The sequence below is a fragment of the Tamandua tetradactyla genome, chromosome 8, assembly GCF_023851605.1.
Source record: "Tamandua tetradactyla isolate mTamTet1 chromosome 8, mTamTet1.pri, whole genome shotgun sequence".
Lineage (NCBI taxonomy): Eukaryota > Metazoa > Chordata > Mammalia > Pilosa > Myrmecophagidae > Tamandua > Tamandua tetradactyla.
Window position 1 is genome coordinate 10,519,192 of NC_135334.1, and position 26,147 is coordinate 10,545,338.

The following is a 26,147-nucleotide window of genomic DNA, read 5'->3' on the forward strand; positions in this document are numbered from 1 at the left end:
ATCTCCAAACATCCGTATCTCTGTTCTTCAAGTGTCAACTTCTGTGCCAGCTCTGGGCTCTATCAGCTCTCTCCAAAATGTTTCTTCTTTTAAAGGATTCCAGTAAACTAATCAAGACCCACCTGGAATGGATGGAGTCACATCTCCATTTAATCAAAAAGTCTCACTCATAATTGGGCATGACACATCTCTTTGGAGATAATCTAATTCAAAATTTTCACCTAGAAATTGAATTAGGATTAAAAGAAACAGCTTGCCCCACAAGATTGAATCAGGATTAAAACATGGCTTTTCTGGGGTACATAACACTTTCAAACCAGCACATTCCACACTCTGGACCCCAAAAAAGACAAGTTTTTTCCATATAAAAAATAAATTGACTCTACAATATGACAAAAGCCTTAAACCACTTCAATTAACAATACAAATACAGTACAAAGTTAAAACGAGTACAAAATCTCATCAAAGTCTGTTACAAGCATGGTCTGTTTTAAGGCAACATTCTCCTCTGGCTCTTGGACCTGTGAAACTTAGAACATCTCCTACCAATGTACAAAGGAGAGACAGTCATAGGATACACGTCTCAATTGCTGCAGGGAGAAATCGAAAGGTAAACGGGTCATTGGACCCATACAGTTCTGAAAACCAGCAGGACAAACTGCATTAGATTTCAAAGTTTGAGAGTCATTTATCCTTGGGGCTTTTAGAAAGCAACAAGTCCCACACTTTCCAGGGGCCTACGCAGTGGCTTTGCTTTCTTTCTCCAAACACTGGAGTGGATGCAATCTTGTGAGACACTGGGGAGACCATCTTTTTCTTGGCTCTATGCTCTCTAAGCTTCAGGGCAGCTCTTGGGATCTCTGCCATATCCATGGCACACTCTCAACCCCTCCAGAACAATGGGGTGGTGGCCAGGCTCACCCATCCCCAGTTTATGCTCTCTACCCTCTCCAGTGCCTGGGGTGGCACAACTCTTCCTGAGCAACAAAGGGGAAGGCCTGCTCTCTGCTTTTGGGGCAAACTCAACCTCTCACGTGTATGGGTTGGTTTGCTCTCCTGGCCCAAGGTTTACTGGCTCCAGACCTCAGCTTCCATGGTTCTGCCTCTGAACCCATTTTTCCGTCAATTTGTCCCTTTTAGTCCAGATTGGCAGTGGTTCCATTTATACAGATCCCACAGCACTCTTGTTTGTTTTCTATGCAGTACACTGATATCATGCCCATCAGACAAAAGGACTTTCCACAAATCCTTTCTAGATAACTTCACCTCCAATACTGGCTTTTTCTGAAATAGCTGACTGCTTCCATTTTTGTCTGAATTGTCATGTGGGGCCCTAATCACTGGGGTCTCACTTTTTGGAAGCCCAGGACTTTCCAGAACACCAATTTCTGTTTTCCTTATAACTGAAAGTTCAATTCTCAACCTATCTATCTCTTTCCTCTTACACTGACTATAAGCTTCAAGGAGCAGTCAGACTGCATTTTCCACATTTAGTCTGAACATTTCCTCTGTTAAATATTCCCTCAACCATACACATTTTCTTCTCTCCATTTAATTATTTTGAAGTAACTCCCAGACATCTTATCATTTCATTCATAAATACATTAGGATATCCCCTAAAAGATAAGGACATCCCCTTATGTATGAGACAAAACATAACTTTTAAAACACTACTGCTATCATACCTAAAAAAATCTAATGTGTCTTAATATCAAATATTTAGTGTTCAAATTTCCCCAAATGTCTCATTATTCTTTAAAAACTCCTCTATGGTATGCCTGTACTTTTTCTTATATACTCCTTTCTTGGAATAATTCTCAAGATGTGGTCCAAAAACCACATCTGGGAATCCTTAAGAACCTCTGAAGCGATCTGCAAAGTCAAAATTATTTTCATAAAGAAAAAAAAAAAAAGGAAGTGTGACAGAGCTTTTAAGTTGGCATTCTCTAAGCAGAGAAAAGAGGTAATGGCATTTCTATCACGACCTGAGCAAAGTGATAAGGCAGGAAAGCTCTAGAGCTGTCAGGAAGAAGGTGAGTTGTTCTACACCCCTAGAGTGTAGTGAACATAGAGAGACTGCCAAAAATGAAACTCAAGTAAAGTTTGGTGTATCCCCTTTCCTCTTGTACATGAAGATGGACACAGAGATGACATCTTTTCAATATTAACATTTCTTTATTGTCACTCCCCATGCTTAATAGTAAGTACATTTATTCCTGACCAAAACACCTTGGCCATTGACCACAGCCCTGGCCAGGACCCCCCACTCATTCAAACACTATCAGGTTTACAAGGGTGGCAGAACTAGAACTGCCATGAAATGTTCAAGAAGTCAACCAGAAAATCTGCATTCAAAACACAACATAGCAAAACCTACTTAATTACACACTGGACACTTTCATCTAGGCAATACAATTTTTTCAGCCTGTTCAACATTTTTATTGGCCACTCTGAAAAAGACAGAAGACAGACTTAAATATGGAGATAAAGCAACAACAACAAAAAGATACTAACAGATGTGATCACAGACTTAAGCTTCAAAAACACTTGAGAGGTTGCACTGATGAACCAAATACAATGAAACGAAATGTAATGGAGATAAATATAAATTGTTTAAAAATGAAACTAAAATTTTACATTTATGTTTAATATCAATCATACAAGTTCTGGATGGGGAAGATCTTAGTTTGAATTCAGAATGAAATAAAAACTAGGGCTTAGTTGTCATAAATTCAATATGAGCAACTAAATGGCAGCTCAAAAGCCTCTAAAATTCAGGCTTTATGCCACATTAACAAAAATGCCCAATTCAACACTACAAATACATGTATAAACCTTCTACTTGCTTGGTACTGTCATGTCTGCCAAGGATACAAAGATAAATATGGCACAATCCTTGCTTTCAAGAGTTTACAGCCTAAAGCAGAATTTTTTAAACCATGGGTAACAATTTTGTGAGTTGCCACCAATCTTGTTCAATGAAGTAGAAATGAATAGAAAATATCATAGTACACTGTACAGAATACATACTAAGAATAAATACTATATCACACAAAAAATTATTTTTATAATAATTTTAAGACAATAGTTTTTAAAACTGTGTTGACATCTGCACTGATGGCACAAATGCAATGGTGCACAAAACTGCTGATGCCTTAGCGTGAATCAAGGCTGTGGAACCAAACTGCATCAGTAATCATTTTGTTTCCCAGCTCTGATGGCTTCCAGTAAGTAAAGAAATGCAGTTTTGCTTCAGAATGTCAATGATGCAGAAAAACTTAGTTGTGTTAAGCCTTGATCCTTCAGTAAATATTTAAAAAACATAATGCAAGAAGAAATAGGAAGCATGCATAAAGCACCTCTGCTGTATACTGAAGTCTGATAGTTTTCTAAAGGAAAAGCATACGTGTGATTGCTGAGTTGTGAGCTGAACTACCTGCTTTTTCCATCAAACACCATTTTAACTTGGAAAACTGACTGACAGACAAATTCTGGTTATTTAGAGTTAGGTATGCTTATGACATTTTTCTGGAAAATGAATGAAATGAGCCTATCACTTCAAGGAGAACTGACACTGATGCCACTGATAAAATCTGATCACTCAAATAAAATTTAAAATTTTTTAAAATTTGTATCAGCCACCATGAGCTCATGAGTGCCCAAATACTTTTCTGACAAGATTGGTGTGGAGAGTAATGAATGTAATTTTTTGGATATTATGAAATGAACTGTCAATATCTGGAAGATCTGTATAATTGAATGAACCAGTATTTTCAAATGACCAACGATGCCACAAAATCATGCATGGAAAAAAAAAAAATCAGGCATGGGTCAAAGACTCATTCCAAATGCAAGAAAAACCAATGGATTTTAACACAACAAATAAGGAAAAGTTCTTTGATATGATTTCATATTGATGTTTGGTATTGTATCAATAAAGAGTATCTACAATTTTCTGAAAGACTATTAAAATACTTCTTCTTTTTCTAACTACAGATCTGAGACCGAATTTTCTTCAAACACTTTAACTGAAACAACATAACACAACAGCTTGAATACAGAAACAGACATGAGAATCCAGCTGTTTTCTATTAAGTCAGATATTAAAGACATCTGCAAAAATGTAAAACAACACCACTCTTCTCACTAATTTATTTTTGTTTTGGAAAATATTTTTTTCATAAAATGTTATTTATGTGAACATGCAATGGGTTTGTTATTTTTAAACAAATTAATAAATATTTTTTTAATGTTCTCAGTTTTTCTTTTTAATACAGTGAATATTGATCAATATAAGACATAAAAACTGTTTGGGATAGTCAAATTTTTTTTTCATGAATTTGGAATTTGTTTATTTATTTATTTTTCGGTGCATGGGTCAGGAATCAAATCCAGGTCTCCTGCATGAGAGATGAACATTCTACCACTGAACCAGCTGTGTACCCCCTGAATTTTTAACATGACTGTCTAAAGAGACTTTCTCCATCATTGGAAAACCAAAGTAGAAAGAACATGGCTTTTATTCCGTTTTGATTTCTTTGTTCTCTGGATTCAATCAGCTTTTGCTTGTGTTTACCCTCATTTAAAGGCGCTTCCACCTGAAATTGTGAATTTGACTTGCTTTCTCTCTAGTTTGGTACAGAGATACAAAGTGAAATGGTTTTCTCAGAAAACCTTGACTGTATTATTGTGAAGCCATTTGCCCTTATTTTCATACCACTTGGTTCTGAATGTTCTAGAATACTACCACGCATCTGAAAATGTTTCTTCCATTTGCCACTGGCTGGAACGTTTTGTTGACTGCTGAACAATCCTTAAAAATGCTTGGAGGAGAAAAAGTTGGATTCTTGGGTAGGGTTATTTAGTTTTTTGTTTTTTTTTTAATTTTTACTAATAAAACCAATCAACATACAATATGAACATTCTTTTTTTCATCACATAGTTGTATATTCACCATCATGATCATTTCTTAGAACATTTGCATCAATTCAGAAAAACAAATAAAAAGAAAACAAAAAAAATTCATACATATCATTCCCCCTTCCCCCTTCCTTTCATTGATCACTAGCATTTCAATCTACTAAATTTATTTTAACATTTGTTCCCCATTATTTATTTATTTTTAATCCATATGTTTTACTCATCTGTCCATAAGGTAGATAAAAGAAGCATCAGACACAAGGTTTTCACAATCACAGAGTCACACTGTGAAAGCTGTATCATTATACAATCATCTTCACAAAACATGGCTATTGGACCACAGCTCTACAGTTTCAGGCAGTTCCCTCCAGCCTTTCTGTTACACCTTAACTAAAAAGGTGATATCAATTTAATGCGAAAGAATAACCTCCAAGAATTCTTGATGTTCTCACAGGCAGTGGGGACAACCAAAGCAATGGGCATACTCCCCCAATCTTGGGGTATGATCTTGGGGGCTCAGCCTATCACTTTGGTTGTCCCCACTGCTTGTGAGAATATCAAGAATTCTCCACTTGGGGAAGTTGCTTTTCCCCCTTTTCAGTAATTTTGGAGAGCATAAAGGAGTCTTGAGATCAAAAAGTTTGAGAAACTTCCAGGATAGTACTGATATTAATCCAAAACTATACTTTAAGATTGATAATAAATCTTACTCCACAATTATTGGCTCCAGTTTAAAACATCTGGTTAGTGTACATTTATTGACATAGATAAATCTTCTCATTACTTTGGATCATAACTAACCCAACTACAATCATGCTTTATAGTCTCAGTAAATCACTTTAATAGATTGAGGGCTACAGCCAGAAACAGGGTGGCATGGCAACAAGGCAGGTCCTGGTTTGAAAGAGGACTTCTTATATGATAGACTAGCCTTCCTAGAGGCTGTGATGTGGTATCACATAGTGGTTTGGATTTGTAGTTCCTAAAGAATAATAATGTTGAGCATTTTCATGGGCTTGTTGGCAAGCTGTTTATCTTCTTTGGAGAAATGTCTTTTCAATTGAAGATGATTTTAATAGTGCTGAATTTGTTGTTGGATAGTAAGAGTTCTTTATATACCCTGGATACTAGAGCAGATATGATTTGCAAAAGCGTCCTCCAACTCTGTGAGTTTTTTCACTATCTTGATAGTGTCCTTTGTTGGAGTATTTATTTTTCATGAAGTCTAATAAACTGTTTTTTTCTTCAATTGCTCATGCTTTTGGTGCCATGTCTAAGAATCAACTGCCAACTCCAAGGTCATGAATATTTACCCCAATTTTTCTAAGAGTTTTATGGTTTAATTAGGTTATATAGTTATGACAGGTTGTTGGTACATTTTTTTTTGCTTCTTTTTTTTATTTTATTGTTGGTACATTTTTTTTATTAATAATTTAAAAAAATTAACAAAACATTTAGAAATAATTCCATTCTACATGTACAATCAGTAATTCTTAATATCATCACATAGTTGCATATTCATCATCTCTTAGTACATTTGCATCGATTTAGAAAAAGAAATAAAAAGACAACAGAATAAGAATTAAAATGATAATAGAGAGAAAAAAAAAACCTATACCTCACATGCAGCTTCATTCAACGTTTTAACATAATTGCATTAAAATTAGGTAGTACTGTGCTGTCCATTTCTGAGTTTTTATATCCAGTCCTGTTGCACAGTTTGTATTCCTTCAGCTCCAATTACCCCTTCTCTCTCTTTTTTTTTTTAATTAACGGAAAAAAAGAAATTAACCCAACATTTAGAAATCATACCATTCTACATATGCAATCAGTAATTCTTAACATCATCACATAGATGCATGATCATTGTTTCTTAGTACATTTGCATCGGTTTAGAAGAACTAGCAAAACAACCGAAAAAGATATAGAATGTTAATATAGAAAAAAAAAATAAAAGTAATAATAGTAAAAACAAAACAAAACAAAACAAAACAAAAACCTATAGCTCAGGTGCAGCTTCATTCAGTGTTTTAACATGATTGCTTTACAATTAGGTATTATTGTGCTGTCTATTTTTGAGTTTTTGTATCTAGTCCTGTTGCACAGTCTGTATCCCTTCAGCTCCAATTGCCCATTATCTTACCCTGTTTCTACCTCCTGCTGGACTCTGTTACCAATGACATATTGCACATTTATTCTTGAATGTCCGTTCACATCAGTGGGACCATACAGTATTTGTCCTTTAGTTTTTGGCTAGACTCACTCAGCATAATGTTCTCTAGGTCCATCCATGTTATTACATGCTTCATAAGTTTATCCTGTCTTAAAGCTGCATAATATTCCATCGTATGTATATACCACAGTTTGTTTAGCCACTCTTCTGTTGATGGACATTTTGGCTGTTTCCATCTCTTTGCAATTGTAAATAACGCTGCTATAAACATTGGTGTGCAAATGTCTGGTTGTGTCTTTGCCCTTAAGTCCTTTGAGTAGATTCCCAGCAATGGTATTGCTGGGTCATATGGCAATTCTATTTTCAGCTTTTTGAGGAACCGCCAAACTGCCTTCCACAGTGGTTGCAACATTTGACATTCCCACCAACAGTGGATAAGTGTGCCTCTTTCTCCGCATCCTCTCCAGCACTTGTCATTTTCTGTTTTGTTGATAATGGCCATTCTGGTGGGTGTGAGATGATATCTCATTGTGGTTTTGATTTGCATTTCTCTAATGGCCAGGGACATTGAGCATCTCTTCATGTGCCTTTGGCCATTTGTATTTCCTCTTCTGATAGGTGTCTGTTCAAGTCTTTTTCCCATTTTGTAATTGGGTTGGCTGTCTTTTTGTTGTTGAGTTGAACAATCTCTTTTATATTCTGGATACTAGACCTTTATCTGATATGTCATTTCCAAATATTGTCTCCCATTGTGTAGGCTGTCTTTCTACTTTCTTGATGAAGTTCTTTGATGCACAAAAGTGTTTAATTTTGAGGAGCTCCCATTTATTTATTTCCTTCTTCAGTGTTCTTGCTTTAGGTTTAAGGTCCATAAAACCACCTCCAGTTGTAAGATTCATAAGATATGTCCCAACATTTTCCTCTGTTTTATGGTCTTAGACCTAATATTTAGATCTTTGATCCATTTTGAGTTAACTTTTGTATAGGGTGTGAGACATGGGTCTTCTTTCATTCTTTTGCATATGGATATCCAGTTCTCTAGGCACCATTTATTGAAGAGACTGTTCTGTCCCAGGTGAGTTGGCTTGACTGCCTTATCAAAGATCAAATGTCCATAGATGAGAGGGTTTATATCTGAGCACTCTATTCGATTCCATTGGTCGATACATCTATCTTTATGCCAGTACCATGCTGTTTTGACCACTGTGGCGTTATAATATGCCTTAAAGTCAGGCAGCGCGAGACCTCCAGCTTCGTTTTTTTCCCCAAGATGTTTTTAGCAATTTGGGGCACCCTGCCCTTCCAGATACATTTGCTTATTGGTTTTTCTATTTCTGAAAAATAAGTTGTGGGATTTTGATTGGTATTGCATTTAATCTGTAAATCAATTTAGGTAGGATTGACATCTTAATTATATTTAGTCTTCCAATCCATGAACACGGTATGCCCTTCCATCTATTTAGGTCTTCTGTGATTTCAGTTTTTTGTAGTTTTCTTTATATAGGTTTTTTGTCTCTTTAGTTAAATTTATTCCTAGGTATTTTATTCTTTTAGTTGCAATTGTTAATGGGATTCGTTTCTTGATTTCCCCCTCAGCTTGTTCATTACTAGTGTATAGAAATGCTACAGATTTTTGAATGTTGATCTTGTAACCTGCTACTTTGCTGTACTCATTTATTAGCTCTAGTAGTTTTGTTGTGGATTTTTCCGGGTTTTCGACGTATAGTATCATATTGTCTGCAAACAGTGATAGTTTTACTTCTTCCTTTCCAATTTTGATGCCTTGTATTTCTTTTTCTTGTCTAATTGCTCTGGCTAGAACCTACAACACAATGTTGAATAATAGTGGTGATAGTGGACATCCTTGTCTTGTTTCTGATCTTAGGGGGAAAGTTTTCAATTTTTCCCCATTGAGGATGATATTAGCTGTGGGTTTTTCAAATATTCCCTCTATCATTTTAAGGAAGTTCCCTTGTATTCCTATCTTTTGAAGTGTTTTCAACAGGAAAGGATGTTGAATCTTGTCAAATGTCTTCTCTGCATCAGTTGAGATGATCATGTGATTTTTCTGTTTTGATTTGTTGATATGGTGTATTACGTTAATTGATTTTCTTATGTTGAACCATCCTTGCATACCTGGGATGAATCCTACTTGGTCATGATGTATAATTTTTTTAATGTGTTGTTGGATACGATTTGCTAGAATTTTATTGAGGATTTTTGCATCTATATTCATTAGAGAGATTGGTCTGTAGTTTTCTTTTTTTGTAATATCTTTGCCTGGTTTTGGTATGAGGGTGATGTTGGCTTCATAGAATGAATTAGGTAACTTTCCCTCCACTTCGATTTTTTTGAAGAGTTTCAGGAGAGTTGGTACTAATTCTTTCTGGAATGTATGGTAGAATTCACATGTGAAGCCATCTGGTCCTGGACTTTTCTTTTTAGGAAGCTTTTGAATGACTAATTCAATTTCTTTACTTGTGATTGGTTTGTTGAGGTCATCTATTTCTTCTTGAGTAAAAGTTGGTTGTTCATGTCTTTCCATGAACCCGTCCATTTCATCTAAATTGTTGTATTTATTAGCGTAAAGTTGTTCATAGTATCCTGTTATTACCTCCTTTATTTCTGTGAGGTCAGTAGTTATGTCTCCTCTTCCATTTCTGATCTTATTTATTTGCATCCTCTCTCTTCTTCTTTTTGTCAATCTTGATAAGGGCCCATCAATCTTATTGATTTTCTCATAGAACCAACTTCTGGCCTTATTGATTTTCTCTATTGTTTTCATGTTTTCAATTTCATTTATTTCTGCTCTGATCTTTGTTATTTCTTTCCTTTTGCTTGCTTTAGGATTAGTTTGCTGTTCTTTCTCCAGTTCTTCCAAGTGGACAGTTAATTCCTGCATTTTTGCCTTTTCTTCTTTTCTGATATAGGCATTTAGGGCAATAAATTTCCCTCTTAGCACTGCCTTTGCTGCATCCCATAAGTTTTGATATGTTGTGTTTTCATTTTCATTCGCCTCGAGGTATTTACTAATTTCTCTTGCAATTTCTTCTTTGACCCACTCGTTGTTTAAGAGTGTGTTGTTGAGCCTCCACGTATTTGTGAATTTTCTGGCACTCCGCCTATTACCGATTTCCAACTTCATTCCTTTATGATCCGAGAAAGTGTTGTGTATGATTTCAATCTTTTTAAATTTGTTAAGACTTGCTTTGTGACCCAGCATATGGTCTAGCTTTGAGAATGATCCGTGAGCACTTGAGAAAGAGGTGTATCCTGCTGTTGTGGGATGTAATGTCCTATAAATGTCTGTTAAGTCTAGCTCATTTATAGTAATATTCAGATTCTCTATTTCTTTATTGATCCTCTGTCTAGATGTTCTGTCCATTGATGAGAGTGGTGAATTGAAGTCTCCAACTATTATGGTATTTGTGTCTATTTCCCTTTTCAGTGTTTGCAGTGTATTCCTCACGTATTTTGGGGCATTCTGGTTCGGTGCGTAAATATTTATGATTGTCATGTCTTCTTGTTTAATTGCTCCTTTTATTAGTAGATAGTGTCCTTCTTTGTCTCTTTTAACTGTTTTACATTTGAAGTCTAACTTGTTGGATATTACTATAGCCACTCCTGCTATTTTCTGGTTGTTATTTGCATGAAATATCTTTTCCCAACCTTTCACTTTCAACCTACGTTTATCTTTGGGTCTAAGATGTGTTTCCTGTAGACAGCATATAGAAGGTTCCTGTTTTTTAATCCATTCTGCCAATCTATGTCTTTTGATTGGGGAATTCAGTCCATTAACATTAAGTGTTATTACTGTTTGGATAATATTTTCCTCTACCATTTTGCCTTTTGTATTATATATATCATATCTGACTTTCCTTCTTTCTACACTCTTCTCCATACCTCTCTCTTCTGTCTTTTCGTTTCTGACTCTAGTGCTCCCTTTAGTATTTCTTGCAGAGCTGGTCTCTTGGTCACAAATTCTCTCAGTGACTTTTTGTCTGAGAATGTTTTAATTTCTCCCTCATTTTTGAAGGACAATTTTGCTGGATATAGGAGTCTTGGTTGGCAGTTTTTCTCTTTTAGTAATTTAAATATATCATCCCACTGTCTTCTAGCCTCCATGGTTTCTGCTGAGAAATCTACACATAGTCTTATTGGGTTTCCCTTGTATGTGATGGATTGTTTTTCTCTTGCTGCTTTCAAGATCCTCTCTTTCTCTTTGACCTCTGACATTCTAACTAGTAAGTGTCTTGGAGAACGCCTATTTGGGTCTAATCTCTTTGGGGTGCGCTGCACTTCTTGGATCTGTAATTTTAGGTCTTTCATAAGAGTTGGGAAATTTTCAGTGATAATTTCTTCCATTAGTTTTTCTCCTCCTTTTCCCTTCTCTTCTCCTTCTGGGACACCCACAACACACATATTTGTGCGCTTCATATTGTCCTTGAGTTCCCTGATACCCTGTTCAAATTTTTCCATTCTTTTCCCGATAGTTTCTGTTTGTTTTTAGAATTCAGATGTTCCATCCTCCAAATCACTAATTCTATCTTCTGACTCTTTGAATCTATCATTGTAGGTATCCATTGTTTTTTCCATCTTTTCTACTTTGTCCTTCACTTCCATAAGTTCTGTGATTTGTTTTTTCAGTTTTTCTATTTCTTCTTTATGTTCAGCCCATGTCTTCTTCATGTCCTCCCTCAATTTATCGATTTCGTTTTTGAAGAGGTTTTCCATTTCTGTTCGTATATTCAGCATTAGTTGTCTCAGCTCCTGTATCTCATTTGAACTATTGGTTTGTTCCTTTGACTGGGCCGTATTTTCAATTTTTTGAGCATGATCTGTTATCTTCTGCTGGCGTCTGCGCATTTAGACAGATTTCCCTGGGTGTTGGACCCAACAGGTTGAAAGATTTTTCTGTGAAATCTCTGGGTTCTGTTTTTCTTATCCTGCCCAGTAGGTGGCGCTCGTGGCACACGTTTGTCTGCGGGTCTCACCAGTAAAAGGTGCTGTGGGTCCTTTAACTTTGGAAAACTCTCGCCGTCCGGGAGGTTCGCTAGCCGAAGCGGCTTGGAAGAGTGCCAGCCGGCCCGTGGTCCTAACGCGGGGAGGGTCGCTGGCCGCCGCAGCCCGGGAAAGCGCCCGTCCGAATTTCCTAGTCGGCCCAGGGCGCCAAGCGTGACGGGAGGGCGCCAGCCGCAGCGGCCCGCCCGGGAGAGTGCACGTTCCCGGGGAGTCACGGGTTTGGAAGGCCCCCCCCCGTCACTGTTCTCCGCGGCCTGGGGATTTCTGATCCAATTCTCTCAGTTGGTCCGGGGGGCTGCGCGTGGTGTGGGCGCCAGCCGCCGCAGTTTGAGGGGGCCGCCTGTCCAATTCTCCCAGCCAGCCCAGAAGGGGGAAGGGAGTGACTCCAGCCGCTTGCTGCCCCGCCCAGTGAAGCCCGCGCCCCTCGGCGATCTCACCAGAGCAGGTTCTCTCAGCCAGCCAGCCGTTCCAGGATGGGGTACGCTGTCTTTTTTATCTCTGTCGTGGCTTTGGGAGCTGTTCTGTATTGTTTCTACTCCCCTAATAGCTGTCCTGGAGGAGAAACTAAGATCCGCGCGTCTTACTAAGCCGCCATCTTCTCCGGAAGTCTGTTGGTACATTTTGAGTTAATTTTTGTATGGTGTGACTCAGAGGTTGAACTTCATTCTTTTGCATTTAGCTATTGAGTTGTCTCAGAATGATTTATTGAAAAGACTTATTTTTGTCCACTGAATGGATATGGCACCTGTGTTGAAAACTGGTTAACCACAGACATATGATTTTATTCCTGGACACTCAACTCTATATTAATCTATATATGCATCCTACTATCAAGTATCATGTTATCATGATTGCTGTTGCTTTGAAGTTTTGAAATCAGTTACCTGTGAGTCTTCCTACTTCGTTCTTCTTTGTCAGGATGGCATTATAGTTCCCTTGCAATTCCACAGGAATTTTAGATCGGTCTCTCAATTTCTACAAAGAAAATGGCTACGATTGTGACATGATTGTGACTGAGATTACACTTGATTACCTGTAGGTCAATTCAAGTGTATTTGGTTGAAGTGTATCTCCCCAAGAGAAATGCTGACAGTTTAATCCCTAATACCTAGGAATGTCACCTTATTTGGAAATAGAGCCTTTGAAAATGCAATCAAGTTAAGATGAAGTCATTTTAGATTAGGGTAGGTCCCAAATCTAATAACTGGGGCTTTTTTTTCTGCCTGGGCAGGCACCGGGAATGGAACCCGGGTCTCCATCATGGCAGGTGAGAATTCTGCCACTGAGCCACCATTGCACTACCCATAACTGGCCCTTTAAAAGAACAGATTTGAAGATACACAGAAACACCCACAGGAAAGAAAGGAAGAAGTAAAGACACATGCAAAAACTGGAGTGACACAGCTACAATCCAAGAATGCCAAGGATTCCCAGCAACCACCAAGAAGTAAGGAGACCGGCAAGGAGAGATTCTTTCCTAAAGTCTTCAGAGTGAAACTAGCCCTCTTTGACACTGTGACTCAAATTTCTATGTTTCAGAATTGTCAGGTATTATTAAATTTCCATTGTTTTAAGCCACAGTTTTGTGGTACTTTATTACAGGCAGCACTAGGGAAACTAATAAAGGGAGTACTGCCATCTTAATATTAAATCTTCTGATCCACAAACATGGGATATTTTCCTATTTATTTAGATCTGTAATTTCTTTCAAGCATACTTTGTCATGCCCAGAGTGTAAGTTCTGCACTTCTTTTGACAAATTGATCCTTTTTTTTTAAACTTTTTTTTTATTGTATAGTATAATATATATACAAAGCAAAGAAATAAATAAGCAATAGTTTTCAAAGCACTCTTCAAAAAGTGGTTACAGGATAGATCCCAGAATTTGTCATGGGCTACCATATGATCCTCTCAGATTTTTCCTTCTAGCTGGTCCAGAATATAGGAGGCTAGAGGGCTTAAATACTTTTTTATCATCACAATTGACTTTTTTTTTCTTCTTTTTTTGTGAACAATAACATATATACAAAAAAGCTATAAATTTCCAAGCACAGCACCCAATTAACTGTAGAACATATTTCAGATTTTGACATGGGTTATAACTTCACAATTTTAGGTTTTTACTTCTAGCTGCTCTAAAATACTAGAAACTAAAGAAATATCAATGTAATGATTAAGCATTCATATTCACTTGTTATGTCCAATCTTGTATGTATAAGATACCTATCATTTTTGATCTTTCCATATCTCTCATTGGGGTTGTTTGGGCTATGGCAATTTAAAATTTTTGATATTGGAAGGGTCTGTCACTAATATGGGGTAGGGAAATGGAACTATATGATGTCCTGGAGAGGCTGGGCTAGGTTTCAAGAATTATCTGGACCAGGGACCCATGTGGAGGTTGTAGGTTTCTGGCAAGTTACTCCAGTGCCTGAAACCCTTGTGGAATCTTTTAAATTGCCCTAGGTGTTCTTTAGGATTGGCTGAAATGGTCCTGGTTGGGGGATGGCATGTTATGATAGGTAGCAAGGTCTACCTGAAGCTTGCATCAGAGCGACCTCCAGAGTAGCCTCTCGACTCTATTTGAACTCTCTTTGCTACTGATACTTTATTAATTACACTTCTTCCCCCCCCGTCCCGCCCATTTGGTCAGGATGTAATTGTTGATCCCACAGTGCCAGGTCTGGATTCAATCCCTGGGCATCGTCGCCTGAGTCTTTCATCCCTGGATGCCATGTCCCACATAGGGAGGAGGGCAATGATTTCACTTGCAGAGTTGGGTTTAGAGAGACTGAGGCCACATTTGAGCAACAACAGAGGTTCTCCAGAAGTAACTCTTAGGCATGCCTATAGGTAGTCTAAGCGCCTATGCTATCTACATAAGCTTCAAAGAGTAAACCTCATGATCAAGGGCATGGCCCATTGATTTGGGTGTCCCTAAAGTCTGAAATAGTATCAGGGTGTTCTAGTTTGCTAGCTGCCGGAATGCAATATGCTAGAAACAGAATGGCTTTTAAAAAGAGAAAATTAATCAGTTTCTAGTTTACAGTTCTAAGGCTGAGAAAATGTCCCAATTAAAACAAGTCTATAGATATGTCCAATCAAAGGCATCCATCCAGGGAAAGATACCTGGGCTCAAGAAGGCCGATGAAGTTCAGGATTTCTCTCTCAAGTGAGAAGGCAAAAGGCAAACACAGTCAGGGCTTTTCTCTCAGTTGGAAAGGCACATGGCGAACACGGCATCATCTGCTAGCTTTCTCTCTTGGCTTCTGGTTTCATGAAGCTCCCCAGGCAGCATTTTCCTTCTTCATCTCCAAAGGTCACTGGCTCATGGACTCTCTAGTTCGTGGTGCTGCAGTATTCTCTGCTCTCTCCGAATCTCCATTCTCCAAAATGTTTCCTCTTTTATAAGGCTCCAGAAACTTATCAAGACCCACCCAAATGGGTAGAGACATGTCGTCACCTAATCCAGCTTAACAGCCACTCTTGATTAAATCACATCTCCAGGGAGATGTTCTGAGCACAAGGTAGTTTCCTTCTATTGCTTGTTTGTTGACTGTTTTTATAAAAGGGTACTAGAGTATGTCAAATGCCTTGTCTGCATCAACTGAGATCATGTGCTTTTTGTTTTTATTCTATTGAAATGTTGCAGAATATTAAATTGTTTTTCAGATATTACCAACCTTGCATTCCTAGTATAAATCCCACTTGGTCATGGTGTATAATTCTTTTTATATGTTGCTGGATTCAGTTTGATAATATTTTGTTCAGGATTTTTGGCTGCTTATTCAAAGGACATATTGGTTTGTTGTTTCTATTCTTCTTACAACTCTACTTTTGGTATCAGGGCAATACTGACCTGATAAAATGAGCTGGGAAGAAATCTGAAATTTAAGAAGAAATTCAAAGTTTTATGGGCACTTTGCATTAAAATGTCTGCATACCATCTGATTTTTTAAACTGACATATAAATCATGTACCATAAAATTCACCCTTTTAAAGTATACGGTTCAGAATATTCACAAGGTAGTGCAACCACCACTATGATCTAATTTCATAACATTTTTTATTGATATGTATTATATATTCACATGCTACGTAATCACCCAAAGTGTACATCAATAGTTCATGGTATTATCATATAGCTGTGCATTTATCATCACAATCAACTTTTTTGTGTGTGAAAAACAACATACATACAAAAAAGCAATAAATTTCAAAGCACACTGCAACAATTAATTGTAGAACATATTTCAGAGTTTGGTATGGGTTACAATTCCACAATTTTAGGTTTTTACTTCTAGCTGCTTTTGGAGACTTAAAGAAATAGCAATATAAAGATTCAGCAATCATACACATTTGTTAAACCCTACCTTCTCTGTATAACTCCATCACCTTTGATTTTCTCCCACTCTTTAGGGATATTTGGGCTATGCCCATTCTAGGTTTTTCTTCTTGGAAGGGGCTGTTGATAATATGGGATAGGGGAATGAAACTAGTTGATGTTCTCGAGGAGTTGGTCCCTCTGCATTTCAGGACTTATCTGGTCCAGGGACCCATTTGGAGATTGTAGGTTTCTGGAAAGTTACCCTAGTGCATGGAACCTTTGTAGAATCTTATATAACACCCTAAGTGTTCTTTAAGATTGGTAGGAATGGTTTTAGTTGGGGTTTGGCAAGCTATGATAGGTAGCTGTGTCTAACTGAAGCATGCATAAGAGTGACCTCCAGAGTTGCCTCTCAATGCTATTTGAACTCTCTCAGCCACTGACACCTTATTTGTTACACTTCTTTTCCCCCTTTTGGTCAAGATAGCATTGTTGATCCCATGGTGCCAGGGCCAGGCTCATCCCTTGAAATCATCTCCCATGCCACTAGGAAGTAATTCCACAATATTTTCATCATCCCAGAAGAAAACCCAGTGCCCATCAGCAATCACTCCCCATACTACAATGCCCCCAATCTTCTCCTAGAAATTTGATATAAATACGATATATGATATATGGCCTTTTGTGTCAGGCTTCTTTTACTTTGCATAAGGTCTTCAAGGTTTATCTATACTGTAGCATGTATCAGTAGTTCATTCCTTTTTATGCCTGAATAATATTCCATGAATATACCACGCTTTATTTATACATTCATGTGCTGAAGGACATTTGTGTTGTTTCCACTTTTTTGGCTATTATGAGCAATGCTTCTATAACAATTCGTGTACAGTTTGTGTGTGAACACGTTTTTCCATTCTTATGGGCATGTACATAAGAGTGGAATTACTGATTCTTACAATTCACTGTCTAATTTTTGGAAGAACTGCCAAACTGTTTTCCAAAGTGGCTATACCTCTTCACCTCCCGTAAGTAATGTAAGGGGTTCTAAGTTCTCCACATTCTCACCAACATGTCTTTCTGATTATAGCCATCCTAGATGGCGTGAAATGGTATTTCATTGTGGCTCTGATTTGCACTTCCCTGATAACTGACAATATTGAACATCTTTTCATGAGCTTAATAGTCATATGTGTGTCTTCTCTGAAGAAAAAGCTATTCAAGTTATTTGTCCATTCCAATTGGATTGTCTTTTTGTTTTTGAGCTAAAACAGTTTTTATATATCCTTAAGCATATATACACATATATATTAATATATTCTAGACTTTCTTGTTCCTTTCTTGATTGTATTTTTGGTGTCTTATCTAAGAAATAACTGCCTAATTCAAGATTTACACCTGTATTTTCTTCTAAGAACTTCTACAGTGTTAGCTCTTAGATTTAAGTCTTTGATCTAATAGACTTAATTTTAGTATATAATGTGAGGTAGTGGGGTTTCATGAGCTCTTTCAAAATTATTAATTCTTTATGCTGCTTTAGATTTGTAACAGTTTGTCTCAATTAAGGGTAAGGGAATGAAAAGAAAAAGTAAAAAGCCCTAAGCTTCTGTAATGAGTCATGAACCAGGGTAAAATTACTTTTAACTGCTTATCTTTTAGGTTAACCATTAATGACATATCTTTCTGGTAGTTCTAGGACCTGGAGAAAAAAAAAAACCTCATCCCTGAGAATGGACTTTTTAGTATCCAAGAATTATATTATTTTCAAGGTGACCCTGACTTATTAAGATTTAGAACATGCTTTAGCAACTCAATTGTCTCCAAATATATCTCAAGTGAATCATAATTTTTAAGAAATTTTTAAAACATGCTAGACACAGAGGCCCTTTAATTATTTCAGAAGTTATCACGTTGCTACTCAACTCAGTTTGATAAAATAAAACAAGACAAAAAATGAGACTAAAATTCTTAATAAATATTTTTGAGTGACTGCCTTTTTAAAATTTTGTTTTGGGGCAGTGCAATGGTGGCTCAGTGGCAGAATTCTCGCCTGCCATGCCAGAAACCCAGGTTTGATTCCTGGAGCCTGCCCATGCCAAAAAAAAAATTGTTTTGTTTTTCAATTTTTTAAAATTTTTTGAGTCATCACCTTTTAAAAGAACATTAAAAACTAGTCCTACTTTGTCTATATGATGATAATATTTCCAGTATTTCTAAGGTTCACTAAAAGGCATGGATGTTAGAGAACATAATTTTTCTAGAAATGAATGTGGAAAAAGTAAATGCAAATCAATGATCACCCACAAAAATAATTCTAAGTACATGATAAAGGGATCGAGTAGACTAATTTTTCTACATACAAAGGCCTCAACACTCATTACACTCACACACCCAACCAAAGGGAAAAGGGGTCAAGGTAACTACACTGAACCTGATCCATCAAGTAACATTTTGCAGAACAGTCAAATGTTATACAAATCGATTAAATAGAAATGAATATCCCTGTTACATTCAGCATGCTCATCAAGGTTTTAAGAAATGTGAAATGCCACAGCACTTAGGAAGATACTCACAGGAGAGAGTTTCTGGATGAGATCATGAGCAAGATGGACAAGGTTCTTGTCTTCATGGAGACATTTCTGAAATTTCTTGCTCTCCTCATCTTCCAAAAGATCAAAATCAATGGCAGCATCTAGTAAGGCCTGGATTAGCCCCTTCCAGGATTTCAAGGCAGGAACCTGAGGTGCCACCGCAGCACTGATGCCTGTGCCAATCACCAGCACAAGTTCTCGAGGCTTCTTTGCTTTCAAGCTGGGAAGGAGCTTCCTGAAAAAGTAAAACAAATGAGAGAATTGGGAAAACAAAATATATATGAAGTCCATGGAAAGCTTATTTTAACTAAAACCATAATTTTCATCTATAACTTAAACAGCTGCAAAGATGACAAATAGCAGTTTCTAACATCTCTCCAAAGTAACTTAAGACCATAATACTGTGCTGGTACCTGCTGATAAACAAAATCACAAACCTATTTTAGGAATCCTAAAAAGCAATCTCGAAATCAGCTTTCTCCTTTAAAGTCCTCTCAACCTATGAAAATCCTTTCATCGGGAAAAGATACAAATATATTACAGATCAGCAAAGTTCTGCCAAATAAATTACATTTTAAACCAAAGTTAAGTTCTAAAAATATATGTTTGATTTGGATTCCAGAAAGAGAGAAACATAACAAAACATTACAAAAGTTTCTATTATTGAGAACCATGAAACAGGAGATGAAAGACAATAAAAACTTTAACCCCAAATTTGATAAACATTATTAAGATAAAATTAAGCATGATAATCAAATATGGGAACAAATCTGCCCTCAGTTTTGTTCTAGATCTCCTCAGGCAAAAGAATAAAATGAAACTGGCCATTAGAATCCTTAAAACACAGGAATCTCACTTACCTAAATAAACAACAGAGAAATAACTAGTCAAAGGTTATGAAAAAACATAGGAAACATTCCTTTTTTACCATGACAAACACAGACGAACCTGTCCTGAAGCTGATATGTAAGACAGCACGAGTATAAGTTTTTGTTGTTTTTACCCCCTTTCATACTGGAGACTATGCTAAAATCCCTGTTTGAAATATGTTTGTTCAATTTAATTGTGCTAATGGTATGCTTTTATCCAAGAAACTGCCTTTTGTGCAAATGGTAATAAAAGTACACAGAAAGAGATCAGCATTTTGATATAATGTAAGTTTAGGGCTTTAAAACTGTATGTACCCCAGAAAAACATGTTTTTAAATCTAATACATTTCTGTGGGTATGGATCCATTGTAAGTAGGACCTTTCGATGAGACTACTTTCAGTTCAGGCATGATCCACCTCATTCAGGATGATCTAAATCCTATTACTGGAGTCTTTTATGAAAGGAATGAATACAGAGAGAGAGAAAACAGAAGGAAGAAGGTCAAGCAAACATACCTGGAAGCGAAGGGAGAGGCCAGCGAACGCCGCCATGTGCCTATGTGGCAGGAGTCATGGATTGCCGGCAGCAGGTCTTCAGGAAGACAGCATTGCCTTGATGATGCCTTGATTTGGACATTTTCTTGGCCTCAAGGCGCAAGCTAATAAATTCCCACTGATTAAGCCAACCCACTTCCTGGTATCTGCTTTTGTAACTGAGAAATTTAAGAATCAACACATGATTATGATTACTGAATCATTACATAGATGTTTTTCTTTCTATAATGTAGAACAGGCAAAAGTTAATACCTAAAATTACTGAAACTCAACTAGTCTCACCTCTGTTTATACTTAATTCTAGCCTTGTCTTAGCCCTGTGTAGACTTACTATTGAGGTAACAACTCCATCTCCACCTTGTTTGAATTTGTAAAAACCCTGAACTTCTTAGACTTCGGGGAACTTCATTGGGTTGATAGGCCATCTGCTTTCCTACTTCACACATAGCATTGAACTATTTCTCTCTGTGAAGAAATAGCATTAAACTATTCTCTCTGTCATGGACTGGCTGCTATGCACAATGGGCAGAGAACCTACCACTTTTGTTTGGTATCACTTTCAGTAGCCTAGGAAACTAAAACACTAAGAAAGGAATATCACTTTTAGTCTTGGGAAACGTGGTTTTGGGAACAAACTCTAGAATCATCTTTCCTATGCTCAAGCCCTACATTCAGTCATTCAACAATTATGAAAAACCTATAAGGTGTTAGGCACTATGCAAGGCACTAGTGATTATCTGTGAACAAGATGGAATCCCTGATCTCAAAAATTTAGTCTCCTGGAAAAGACTAACAAGAGATATTAGAAGCAGGGCAGGCCACGGTGGCTCAGCAGGTAACAGTGCTTGCCTGCCATGCCTGAGGACCCGGGTTCGATTCCCAGTGCCTGCCCATGTTAAAAAAAAATATATATATATATATATTAGAAGCAAATGATAAACTATTTGTTTCAATTCAGGGCAATCAAGACAGTGAAGTCATATTATATAAATAGACACATACACAGAAAATTTCTAGAAGTATTTCCAAGAATTGTAAATAGTGCTCAACTCTGGGGAACAGGATTGGGGAGAATAGGAGGCCTGCTGTACTATTTCAAAGCTTTACCATATACATGAATAGATTTGAGCTACACTTTTTTTTTTTTACTAATTTAATACTTCCAGTTACAAATGAAAAATTTGACAGCCGTGTTTAATTTTTGGACCTTCCTAAGACCATGAAATAACAGTGAAAGTTGTTTTTTATTTTAGATTTTTTTAGTCTATAATGAGGAGAATGTTGGCAATAAACAACAGAAGTCAACAAACTTTAGAAACTGTAAAGTAACAGCCTTTTGTAGAACATGGGAATGTTTAGGTACCTCTGAAGGTGGAGGAGCAGGTGAGGATGTAATTGCAGAATGAGTTGCAAATCTGTATCAGAAGCAGTTAGAAGTCTAACCGTACCTCTCACATCCCAGCAGAAAAATGGAGACTTGCCTTCTGGAAAGGTTGAACCAGAGGACACTGGGTACAGCTTGGGGGGGGGGGGGGGCAAATAATGAAAACAGAGGGATTAAGTAAAAGTTTATACACGAAATATGAGATGCCCCCAACCCCCTCACCCCAGGGAAGACTCCCAGAACACTGGCAGCTTAAACCTTACACTGATACTGATTAAGAGGGGGTAGAGGTGGGGTTTCCTCTGCTCAATGCATATAACAGCCAATTTATGATGCTGGGGTTTCAAAAGGAGGAAAAGGTTATTACTAAGCATGAAACAGCAGATCAGATGGCCTAAGCAGGAGTCGAAGGCATTTAGGGTTTTTAGTAGATTCAAACAAGGGAGAGTGGAGTGGCTGCCATTACAATACCAAGTATAAACAGGGCTGAGACTAGGCTGGAACAACCATCACAGTAGTTAAGTATAAACAGGGTGAGAATAATTCAGTGAATTTATGTAATTTTAGGTATTAACTTAGCCATTCTACAATATACTAGAAGGAAAAAAAATCTACACAATGATTCAGTAATCATAATCATTTGTTAATTCTCAATTCTCAGTTACAACACCTTACCCATGCCCCCATACAGTTTTGAGATGCTGGGCTTCTTCTTTGGTGTTCTCTACCTAGAGAGGAACACCACAAATTCTGAGATGCGGGAGCTCCTCCACCGCAGAGCCCAGTTCATGGTTGCTACCTAGAGGGAAGTCCATCACCAGACAAGGCCCTTATGCACACACACAGGTTTTCCAACTGGCTTTTTTAGTGTTTTTTTTCTTAAATATGAACAGACAAGTAAGGATAAATCCCCAATATGGGAGTCGAAACAAAACAAACTAGCAGACAAAAAGGACCTTGGAGGAAAAAGAAATAATGCAAGAAAGAATATAAATCTAAAAGAAAACAATATCTTCACATAGCTAAAAAAAAAAAAAACCAAAAACCTGCATCTATGAAACGAACAAAATGCTATAAAAAGGAATGGGAAAATGATAAAGACTCCTTGAAAACTGAAACTATAACAACAAAAATTAAAAATTCTGAAAGTTAGAAGAGAAAATTTCCCAAAAGGTAGAATTAAAAAACAACAGGCAGAAAAAAAATGAAGAAAAATAAAAAATCAGAGGCAATTCCAAAGTTGTAACAGCTATATAACAAAGTTCTATATATTATCAAATAAATAACTCAAGAAAATTTCTCCAGAGTGAAGTTATTTGTAGTCAACTTGAAAGCACCACTGAGTATCCAGATTCACATGAAGATACAACATTATGAAAGTTCAGGTTACAAAGAATAAAACAAAGACCCTTACAAGTAAGTAGCTTCTGATGAGGAAAAAAGTCACATACAAAGGGCTGGGAATCAGAACAGAAATGGTTATTCTGATGGGAAAACTTAGACATGAGTACAGAGGGATCAATATCGTAAAAATTCCAAGGAAAACTATTTCTTACCTCAAATTCTATACAGGCAAACCTCATTTTACTGCACTTCGCTGTACTGCACTTTACAGATGTTGTCTTTTTTATAAACTGAATGTTTGGGGCAATACATGTACTCACTCTGTATCTCTAAGTCACATTTTTTTCTATTTGTTTAATTTTACCCTTCATTGTAGTAGCCAATATAGAGCACATAATTTCCCTTTTTAAAATTTATAACCTTTTCAATTATATTCACAATATTGTTCTACCTTTAAGGACATCTCTTACCTCACCTTTTTCATCACCTCAAACAGAAACTACTTACATATTAAGGCATAACTCCCTCCTCCTACCTCACCCCTGGTAACCTATAAACCTACCATCTGTCTCTCTGAAGTCTGCTTCTTCTAGGTATTTCATGTACGTGGCTCGTAAAATATTTGCCTTTTTGTTTCTGGCTTATTGCACTCAATATGATGTCTTGAAGGTTCATCCATGTTGCATCATGGATCAGAAATTAATTCTTTTTACGGCTGAATAATATTCCACTGTATGTATATAGATTTTGTTTATCCTGTTCAACCACTGATGGAGACTTGGGATGTTTCTACATTTGAATATCAGGAATAGTGCTGCTATAAACACTGGTGTACAAATATGTGTTCAAGTCTCTACTTTCAATCCTTTTGGGTGTATACCAAGAAGTAAGACTGCTGGGTCATATGGTAATTTTATTTTCAATTGTTTGAGGAACTGCCAAACTGATTTCCAAAGTGGCTGTAATGTTCTACAGTACCACCAGCAATATATGTGTTCCTTTTTCTCCACAATCCTGCCAACACATATTATTTTCTAATTTTTTAAATAATCATCATCATAGTGTGAAGTGGTACTGCACATGGTTTTGATTTACATTTCCCTGATGGCTAATGATGTTGAACATCCCTTCATATGCTTTCTGGCAATTATTTGTACATCTTCTGTGGAGAGATGTTAATTCAAGTCCTTTGCCTGACTCCCCGCCCCCCCACCTTTTTTTCTGCTGAGATGGAAATTTATTGCATTAAATATTATATTAAATAAGATGGAAGAACAAAAATCAAGGCCTTAACTGTTCATCTGGAGAAGCTTGATAAAGAACAGCAAACTAACCACAAAGCAAACAGAGGAAGAGAAATAACAAAGATTGAAGCAGAGTTAAATGAACGGGGTAGCAAAAGTACAAAAGAAAGAACCAATAACACCAAAAGTTGTTTCTTTGAGACAATAACATCGATGGGCCACTAGGAAGGCTGACAAAGAAAAAAAGAGAAGATGCAAATAAATAAAATCAGAAATCTGAGGGCGGCATTACCACAGATCCTGAAGAAATAAATAAATTATGAGGATGCTATGAACAACTATACACCAAAAAACTAGATAACTTAGATGAAATGGACACATTCCTGAACACATACAAACAAGCTATACAGACTCAAGAAGAAATAGAAGATCTCAACAAACCAGTCACAAGTAAAGAGATTCTTCAGCTCAACAGTCATTTAAAATCTTCCTATAAAGAAAAGCCCAGGACCACATGGCTTTACATACCACATCTTGTTTAGTCATTCACCTGCTGCTTGATAATTGAGTTATTTCCATCTCTTGACAATTGTAAATAATGCTACTATAAACATCAGTGTACAAATGTCTCTTGGCGTCCTTGCTCTCAGGTCCTCTGAATATATACCTAGTAATGGGATTGCTGGATCATATCGCAATTCTATCTTTAGCTTCCTGAGGAACTGCCAAACTGCCTTCCAGAGCAGTTGTACCATTTTACATTCCCATCAACAGTGGATAAGTGTGCCTCTTTCTTCACATCCTCTCCGACACTTATCATTTTTTTTTTTTTTATAATAGCCATGCTAGTGAGTCTCAGATGATATCTCACTGTGGTTCTGATTTGCAGTTCCCTGATAGCCAGCAAAGTTGAATATCTTCTCATATTTTAGCCTTTTAGCGATTTGTATTTCCTCTTCCGAGAAATGTCTGTTCATGCCTTTTGTCCATTTTTAATTGGTTATCTGTCTTTTTCTTGTTGAGCTGAAGAATCTCTTTACATATATTGGGTATTAAACACTTGTCTGTTATGTGCTTTCCACCTATTGCCTCCCATTGTGTAGGCTGCCCTTTTATTTTCTCGACAAAGTTCTTTGATGCACAAAAGTGTTTTATTTTGAGGAGCTCCCATTTATGTATTTATTTATTTCAATGCTCATACTTTGGATGTAAGGTCTAGGAAACCTCCTTCTATTACAAGATTTATAAGATATTTCCCTATATTTTTTTCTAAACGTTTTATGGTCTTAGCTCTAAAGTTGAGGTCTTTGATCCATTTGAGTTAATTTTTTATAGAATGTGAGATATGGATTCTCTTTCATTCTTTTGCAAATGGATATCCAGTTCTCTAAGCGCCATTTATTGAAAAGGCTGTTCTGTCCCAGGTCGGTAGGCTTACCCATCTTCTTAAAGATGAATTGTCCATAGACATGAGGGTCTATATGTGAACACTCTATTCTATTCCATTGGTCATTATATCTATCTATATGTTAGTACCATGCTGCTTTGACCACAGTAGCTTCATAATATGCTTTAAAGTCAGGTAGTGTGAGAACTTCCTTTCATTTTTCTTTCTCAAGTTATTATTACCTATTTGGGGTACCCTTTCCTTCCAAATAAATTTGGTTATTGGTTTTCTATTTTTGCAAAGTAGGTTTCTGGGATTTTAAATGGTATTGCAT

The 26,147-nt window shown here is 36.9% G+C and overlaps 1 protein-coding gene across 3 annotated transcripts in view; it reads right to left on the minus strand.

The window, feature by feature from the left end:
- FAM118B (family with sequence similarity 118 member B) overlaps positions 1 to 26,147 on the minus strand; it is a 120,629-nt gene that overhangs the window by 16,470 nt on the left and 78,012 nt on the right. For all 3 annotated transcript variants that reach the window (XM_077112499.1, XM_077112500.1, XM_077112498.1), the window contains one exon: positions 19,013 to 19,265. In XM_077112499.1, coding sequence (XP_076968614.1) covers positions 19,013 to 19,265 — 253 coding nt within the window. The remainder of the gene's footprint in view (positions 1 to 19,012; positions 19,266 to 26,147) is intronic.